Source organism: Rattus rattus, chromosome 1 (assembly GCF_011064425.1).
Source record: "Rattus rattus isolate New Zealand chromosome 1, Rrattus_CSIRO_v1, whole genome shotgun sequence".
Taxonomy (NCBI): Eukaryota; Metazoa; Chordata; class Mammalia; order Rodentia; family Muridae; genus Rattus; species Rattus rattus.
In genome coordinates, this window is record NC_046154.1 from 55,759,939 (window position 1) to 55,769,051 (window position 9,113).

Sequence of the window (9,113 nt, forward strand, 5' to 3'; positions counted from 1 at the left end):
TGTTTAAATATTTGTGTTGAGCTCTGCTCTTCTGCACTCCCCCAAGTTGCTGACAGAGCCTGATGGCTACAAGGTCACTTTGCACAACTCATCTAAGAGCTCTCAGGGGCTCAGAGAAGGCTTCGGTAGTTAGAGCTCTTGCTGCTCAAGCATGAGGACCTTAGTTTGGATCCTGTGCTGGTTTAAAATGCTTGGCCCAGGGCATGGCACTGTTAGGAGGTGTGCCTTGTTGGGGTAGGTGTGGCCTTGTTGGAGGAAGTGTGTCACTGTTGGGGTGGACTTTGAGACCGTCCTCCTAGCTGCCTGAAAACAGTCTGCTTCTGGCTTCCTTTGAATGAAGATGTAGAACTCTGTTCCTCCAGTGCCATGCCTGCTTGGACATCGCTGTGCTTCTCGCCATGATGATAATGGACTAAACCTCTGAACCTGTAAGCCAGCCCCAACCGAGTGTTGTCCTTTATAAGAGTTGCCTTGGTATCTGTTCACAGCAGTGGAACCCAAACTAAGACAGATCTCCATTCTGACATTAAAAGGGTGGGCATGGGTCTGCACACACCTGAACCCAGGTCTGTGGGGAGCAGAGGCAGGAGGATTGCTGAGGGTGCTGGCTGCCAGCAAAGGAGTATGAGGGAGAGTTACAAAGCATCACTCTCGCACAGCTGCAGACACACCTTGCACACACATATTGCACATACACATAACACACATGCAGGAAACAGCATTTGTGAAAAAAACGTATGTTTCTGTGGTCTAATAGCTTCCTACTGATGGCAGCATACAGGTATTTGTAACTCACTTTCTGATTTTCAAAGTATTCTCATCCACATACAACTCTTATTCCAGAACATTCCATATTCAAATACTATTATCCTAACAAGCATGTTGATTGGTTGTTGTTGGTTTTTTTTTTTTTTTTAATGGGAAAAGGGAATGCTCACCATGATCAAAGTCTCTGCCCAGAGGTACAGTTGTCTCTGGGAGGGTCAGAGTTTTGTCTGTGTCACTAAAGGGAAGCCAGGGATTAAACCTGCATCTGTTCTCCTGACTTCCCTGGGACTCTGTGGGAGGTGGCTGTGTCCAGCAGGATGGGAGAGAGCTGAGAGTTTTGAGGGAAGGATACATCTTCCTATCTCCAGGGTCTGGAAATGACCAATTACTGAAACAAGTTGTATCAATCTAGACCAGAAGAAAGATAAGGGAGAAGAGCCCCAGAGTAGAGCAGAGGGACAGAGGGACAGATAAGAAGGCTTTCTGCAGTGGCACCTGGCTTTAGGAGTGGTTGGGGAGAGAAGACCTCAAGGCTAGTTAATCTAGTGAGCAACCATTACCTCTAGGCTAAGTAATCACACTCCGGAAGGCAAACAGCAGTCTCTGGAGAGATCTGTCTGCATTCCAGAGAAATGGAGGCTTGGAGAACCTAGTAATTCATACGCTCACTAACTAAGCAATTGCCACACACTGTCGTTTGTAATCCCCATAGAGATAATGGCAGCGGACACTTACCTACCTTGCTAAGCTCTTGGGTCTTTCCTCAGCCCCACGAGGCAGGCTGTGTCCTAACTGTCCCAGTCCTACCACATCAGGAGATGGTGCGGAGATGAACGGGTGTGTCTGGTCCACACAAGTGCCGTGGCACAGGCAGGGATTTCAGACTCCAAGTCCTCTTTATGGCCAAGGTGATTGAACTTACACCAGCAGCATGTCCTCGCTGCTTCTGAGGTGAAAGACATTGTTTAGAGCAGCAGTTCCCAACCTGTGGGTGATGAACCCTTTGAGGTAGAATGATCTTTTCACAGGGGTCACCTAAGACCATTGGAAACCACAGATAATATATATTATGATTCATAAAGTAGCAAAATTAGAGTTATGAGGTAGCAACAAAAATAATGTTATGGTTCGGGGTCAGGGCAACATGAGGAACCGTATTAAAGGGTTGAAATTTTAGGAAGGTTGAGAAACACTGGTTTAAAGCCACAGGGGCTCTGGAGAGAGAGAAGACATAGACCTTGTCTTATTCTTTGGAACCTGATATCCCGCTGAAGAGACAAGCCCAACTGTCAAACAAAAAGGTTTGGCAAAATACAGTAAGTCTTAAGGTAAGGCTGTAAGAAAGCAGGAATATATAACAGACTTCTGCAAATAAGAAATGAATGTCAGTTTATAATCAGAAAAATTACCACCTCACGTTATCATATTTATATACTCTATAAATTTATATTCTCACTCAGTTCTCACGAGAGCCACAGAAAACACACAGGAAAAATAATGAAATGAATTTTTAAGCACAGAAAAAAACAAGATTCAGGGAAAACGGGAGCCTGGCATGGTCAGACATTAAAATGCAAAGACAGAGCTTGGGTTGATTCTGAGTCTAACCCATTGCTAGGCCCACAGATGACCATGGGAATGAAAGCCTTCATCTGCTTCATCAGTTACTGCTTTCCATCCCATACTTTGTGTTAGGCCCTGGGGAGACTGACACATAGTCCCCGGGGGTGGCCAGAGCAGAGCATTTGTCTAGCATGTATGGTGCCCTGAAGTTAATCCTCCATACTACAGAGAGTAAAATCAAATAAGAACAGTCCCCAGTGTCATCTTCTTAGCCCCTAGGAGTAAAGGGAAATTGGGAAGCAATCAGCAAGTGCTCTGTGATACTGCCCGTGCTGGGAAGCCAGGCAAGGCTTTGGAACGGGCAAAGGATTTGGTTAGAGTCCTGGGAAAGCAGAAGTTAGCCAGAAAGAAAAGGATGTGTCCCGTGTCACAGGCAGAGGGAAGATCTAATCAATGGCCATTCCCTTGAGAAGTTTTGCTCCAGCCTGTGCCTGCCACTCTCTGTGCAGGGAGGCCAGACTGCACTGATGTTAGGAGTCAGCCACGACCGGGAGGACATGGTGCAAGCACTACTGAGCTGCAAGGCAGATGTCAACCTGCAGGACCATGATGGATCGTCGGCCCTCATGCTGGCCTGTCACCAAGGCAACGCGGACCTGGTGCGACTGCTCCTGGCACACCCAGACTGCAATAGCAACCTGACCGACAAGGTAAGATTTACAGGCAGTTAACCAGTAGGTATTTAACACCTGTCTTGAAAAGTGTCTTGTCAGCCATCAGAACTCAGGAAACCATATGGCTGTAGCAATGAAGTCAGCCTCCTAAGGCTGGTGTAGGCTTTCCATACGATAACGGGTGATAAACGGTCATAGCCATGGTGCCGTAAGACTCACAAGATTAAAACACTGTGCTGGGGAAATACACCCAGGCCTGGCTTGGTCCTGAGCCTCCACTGGCAAAACCAGCGACTCAGATGGGATAGTTCTGTGTCCAGGGGAGACTCCGGGAAGCCAGATGATGACGTAAAATGTATAGAGACAATCCTGTAATCTTAAACTGACAATATCCACACGACCCAGATCTACGTCATGGAGTGATCCATTCTACCAAGCAAGCCTGCTTGGCGTTGCACAGTCAGTGACAGTCCCCTTAGATGGCGGTCCCACACTGCCCAACTGAGAGAATCCAACTGTCCTAAGCTCGTGCCCATGAATGATGCAGCATCTCTCTGCTGTCCCACCGAAGGGGCTCGCCCTGCTGCTGAATCCCTCGTATGTAACAGAGCATTTGCCGCATGTCAGTGACTCACCAAGAATTGAATGAATGAGCTCTAAACCTAAAGGTTCAGTGACAACAAAGTGACCAAGTGTCTGATCATTACAGTGGGTCACACAGCAAGCAATTCTTAGAGCAGAGATTCAATCTCAGGCTTGATTCTGATATCATTAATGTTGGCATCATGATTTCACGCTATAAACTGGAGTCTTTGTACTTAACATCAAAGTTCAAAGGGAACGAAAGTCTAGAGAGGGAAAGAGAGGCCATTGCTATACAAGGACAGCACCTCTTCCTGGATGCTGTTGGTGCCACGGGGAGTATCCCATCAGCAAGCCAAGCTGAACCCCACAGTTACAGCTCTCGTGTACCCCTGCTTCCACAAAGCCATTTCTGAGCACTTCAGAGAGCACAGGCCTTTCTGTTTTCACGTGGAATTAGGAGTAGAGGATGGTAGTCTCCTTTTCCAGACATGTAGTGAGACAGAGGATCTGTGTTGAGGAGCCCACTGTGAGCTGCTCATCTGGAGTAAGCTTGAACAACAGTAGCCCAGAGTCGCTTAGAAATGATGACAGAGAAGGTCTGGGAAGAGGTGCCTATGGGGCAGGCCAAGCAGGTCTGAGCTTTGAAGGTCTCTGGCTGGCCAGAATAACAAACCAGGAAATGGGAACCCCTCTTGGGGCCACATGGTGGTCACAAATAAGAAAGAACTGCGTAGCTTTCTGGAGGTAGAGGAAAACCATGAGGGAGACAGCTTAGCCTGTGATTGTTAGAACTGACTTTAAACTCGGCATTCATGAGCTTGAATCTGAGTTCAGGAACCGTGTGCCTTCTGATAGGTGAACAGATCACCCTAGGTCTCTGTGGACATCTGTGAAATGGCTATAGAGATGAGTTACCCAAATGCTTAATGTTTCTAAGCCACACCTGCTGGCTGGAACTGTGACACCGATAGCAAAGTCCCAAGAATATCAGCAGGTGGGGGCCTTGGCATTTGCAAGTGTCTGCTGGGTATGAGGATGGAGATCTGAAGTCAGGAAAACCAGAGGGAGACTGGCCCCCAACTGAGAAGCCAGTTGACTACCAGTCTGAAGTCAATCTTATGGTCCTCAGAAGGGGTGACATTGCCTCCAGAGAAAGTTTGGTAGTGTCTGAGACATTTTTGTTCATCAGAAGTAGAGGAGGAGGTGCTCCTGGCCTCTAGAGCCATGCGTGGTTGATTAACACCTGCAGTGCCCAGGAACAGGGAAGAATTATGAATTCCCTGGACCAAGCCAGATGTGATCACACACATCTTTTATCTCAGCACTCAGGAGGCAGAGGCGGTGGACCTCTGAGCTCAAAGCTAACTTGGTCCAGAAACAGGTTCCAGGACCAGCCAGAACTACACAGAGAAACTCTGTCTCAAAAAAAAAAAAAAAAAAAAAAAAAAAACAACAAAAGACAAAAAACAAAAAACCTGGTCAAAGGTTGGGGCAGGGAGAGCCAGGGCAGCACCCAGGAGCAGGCCACTGCAGAACAGGGCCCGGTGCTGGCTGTGGAGCTGAGCTGAAAGGGATAGCTAGCCAGGGTGGTCTTGTGCAGGATTTATAAGACTCACCTAGGGTCCAACCACACTGTCCTGCTGGGTCAGGCCTGACTGAGGATTCCCACTTCAGCGTCTTCAGAACAAGGGAGAGCATATGGTTCCCAGCAGCTGAGGGAGAGGAGAACCGTTGATAGAATCCACCAAGGACCAAGGCTGGTACCCGGTGCCAGCTCTCATCAGAACACTGCCATCCCAGCAAACACCTGTCTTTGGAGTCTCAGCTCTCCACAGCACAAATCTCCTGGAGACTCATGTGGAGAGAGACTCATGTTTGGAAATGGTTTTCTCTCATCAGCTAAGTTTGATTAAAAAGTGCAGAGAACTGAAGGCACTTTCCTTAGGTTTAGGCGTCAAGTGGGTGTCAGGGGACCTTCAGCGTGACAAGGAGTGGTAGTGAAACCTGTGCACAGGCTGCCAGCTTCTTCCTGAGAAGGGCTTATTTGGAAGACATTTCAGAATATCCATCAAATGGGAACGTTTCTGAGACAGAGATTACAGCTTGAGCATCATTACCTGATATATTATGGGTTCGTGGTGAGTTCTTATTTATTGAAAGACACTGCAGCGCGCACGCACCATCTATGCAAACCCTCCATGTTTTAGCTCAGTCAAGTGTATGCCAAGTCTGCAGTGTGGTAGAATAGGACTCACTAGATCCAGCTACTGCAGAAGCCTCCTTGTGCCCTTCCTTCCCCAGTCTGCAGGAGATATTTACATTTAGCAGACGCTCTCCCTGCCTAGGTGGTCTCTTTCTCCCACTTCCCGTCGTGTCTTCCGCTGAGAAGCCAGCAGATGGAAGCTGTCGCCTCCAGATGGACTCTGTCAGAAAACGCATAGCCGCTGGGACTGGCCCTGTGGCACTTTCCCATGGTAACAGTCACCGCACACTCTGTTTACATAAAGCTCTGGGCGGCCAAGGCCAGCTTGGAACACAGAGTAAAGCTAGCCCTCCCTCTCCCCTGACAATTCCCTGCGGGGCAGTCCTCTCTCCTCTATACTGTGGGGACTCCCTGCTTGAAAACTGTTCCTTGTTCTGGGTTTGCTCAGTCAAAGCAGAGACTCCTCGGGATTGCTTGACTCCTTTATCAACTTGAACCAAACACCTCTGCTTATGCAGATTGAGCTTTCAACAGTGTTTAGGGCTGAGCACGGCCAGGCAGCCCACCTATGCCAGGATGCAGCCGGGACCAGGCCAGACTGAGCTCCTGATCTGAGAAAGACAGAGACAGAGATCAGAACTGATCACATGACTTAGCAGATTCCAGCCTAAATAGAAAGGAGCGGGGAGGGTGGACAGCAAATTCAAGGCTAGCCTGGAATACTTATCAGGTCACTGTCTCCAAAAGAAAGCAAGAGCTGGAGACTGAGAGTGTACATAGCTCTTGCAAAGGATCCAAGTTCAGCTCCTCATATCCACAAGGACTTTTTGGAATGCTGGCTGTAGGATTGTGCCCACTCATAAGAGACTGGCTGTCCCTGTGGAGCTCACCCTCCAACCCCGTGGTGTGTGGACTTTCCTTCCATCTCTGTACAGCCAGCTGCCCTGTCTCAGGAGAACCCACAGGTCTAGTTCTTTACACTACAGGACTTCGCATAGTGAGTGGGTTGTGCTTTGGAGAAAGTGCTACAGTGACTTTGAGTCGGGAACTGTTAACATGCACAAGTGCTGTGAGCTCGCTCCTGGTCCTAAGGAAACAACTAGCAATGGGAGGATGCTGGGCGATAGCCCAGTTAGTAAAGTGCTTGCAGTGTGATCTCGAGGACCTGAGTTTAATCCCCAGAACCCACAGCTGTAAAAAACATCCAGGCATTGGAACCCATGCTTGTGAGGGGGCTCACTCCCCAGCTAACCTTGCCTACTTGGCAAGTTCCAGGCCAGGGGGAGACTCTGTCTCAAAATGAACAAGGTAGACAGTACCTGAGGAACAGCACCATGTATGCACATACATATATGTGCACATGCATGGATGAAGGTGAACACACACAAACACGTACACACATACATGCACAAGGAGAATATGCTTTTTCAGTGAGTTTATGACCATGGACACATAGAAACAAACAGGAAGTGGAAATTTTCTGGTATATTATGGGCTGTTTTGACAGCCTATAAGAAGACATGCATTATGAAGATGAACAATGGGGAAACATCCCCTAGCATACCACAGTAATTTACAGTAAAGGGGGGTTCTAGGGAGACGTGCACACCCCCATTCCACTGCTTTAAAACCAACAACAGGTTTGCACAGGAGAGAGCACAAAGAGAACACACTGAAATGCTAATGCTCTCTTAGATCTGAGAGGGAAGGTTACGTTCCAATTTTCTTAAGTGTTGAGGGTTTGGCAACCCTTTCTCTGTTCCCACTGACACAGGAAGAGGGCGGTTCTTGCGGAAGGGACCCTCATGTCTCGTGGTCCCGGTGCCATTGGAGTCACATCCCCTCCTGGGTCACCTGATGTTTCTAACATCCTTGTCAACAATGCTCCCACTCTCTCCTCTGAGTGGGGAGGCGGATAGGATGATTTTATTTCTCTCTTCCCTGCAGGCCGGCCAAACAGCTTTGTCCATCGCTCTGAATTCACCTGCCCACGTGGAAATCGCAGAGCTTCTGAGGGCCCACTCGGAGCACGGCAGGTCCCTGGGGCTGAAGGAGCTGCAGAAGAATTAGCAGCCAAGAACAAAAGGTTCCTTTGTTGGACTCCCCCCCTGCCCTTAGAGAGGGCCGGGGTCACAGCCAGAGGGCCACCGTTCAAGACAGAAACTATGTCAAATATGCACAATACATTCCCGGCATACAGTTCTGCTCATTAGGATGCTTGGTAGTGTTTGCCTTAGGCCAAGCCCCCCCAAACTACATGGGGTTCAGAGCAGGGTGCGAGGTGCAGAGTGCAGGCTGCAGTGGAGTCGCCCAGAAATTCAAAACAGCTTCAGCTTTGAATTCCTCACGATGTCGTCTTTGCAGCCCTGTGTAGCAAGCACGTAGGTAAGGGCACGCTTGCACAGTAGAAAAAGCAATACTTTTTACATGGAGTTTTAAAGGGCACCGTCTTTTTGTTTTTAATCAAGTATGTATACAAATATGTCCCAGTGAATATGCATGTCTAGAGAGAATGGCAGAGGAGTCTAAATTCAGGCAAAGGAGGACTAAGCCCAGTTATGTCAGTGCCAGGCTGTGACACTTCTGAGTATCCCATCCCCTCTATGGAAGTAAGGGGAAAACCAATCCAATGGTAAATACTAGATGCATGCTTGACAGAGTCCAGTTGTTTTACCCATTCTCAACCTACAAGAGAAGCAAGTGAATTGGCCAGCTTCTTGCTGGGAATGGGACATTGTAGAAGTCAACATCATTCACCCATTTCTAGAAGCACAGGGCCCCTATAAGCAGGTACCAGCTCTGAGAACTTCCTGGATCTTTGCTGCATAAACATCCAGCCTGGGCTGCAGTAGCAGCCAGTGGGGGCAGAATAGAGCTCTCCCTTAGACATCTCTCCCAGGGATAGTGCTTTCCTAAGCATCCATATCCCCTGGGTCCTGCACATGAAAGGCTCATGGTCATAGCTCTGAAAGTCTCATGCAATCACACACACACACACACACACACACACACACACACATCTTTTATATAAAAGGAAGAGTATCAAGTATCAAAATTGGTGATCTGAACACTGAAAACACTAAAGCAAGATTTCTCATTTGGCCTGGAATACCTATTTGCTTGGTACCCCTTGGCCGAGTCACAAAGTCTTCATGAGTAACAATTTCACCATCCCCAAAGTGGAAGTGATCGTACAACCTACCTCTGGGAGTCTCCACAAGAAACGGCTGTAACAGTTTTGGAATCTGGATGATAACCCAGAAAGGTTGTCTTCAGAAGTTCTGCAGCAAAGTCCTCCCCACGGTGGGATTTGTGAGCGA

At 48.2% G+C, this 9,113-nt stretch overlaps 1 protein-coding gene across 1 annotated transcript in view; it reads left to right on the plus strand.

The window, feature by feature from the left end:
• Nucleotides 1-8,382, plus strand: part of Kank4 (KN motif and ankyrin repeat domains 4) — a 31,886-nt gene extending 23,504 nt beyond the window's left edge. The window contains exons 8-9 of the mRNA XM_032901805.1: nt 2,841-3,041; nt 7,741-8,382. Of these exons, the coding sequence (XP_032757696.1) occupies nt 2,841-3,041; nt 7,741-7,863 (324 nt within the window). The 3' untranslated portion in view covers nt 7,864-8,382. The remainder of the gene's footprint in view (nt 1-2,840; nt 3,042-7,740) is intronic.
• The last annotated feature ends 731 nt before the right edge of the window (nt 8,383-9,113 follow it).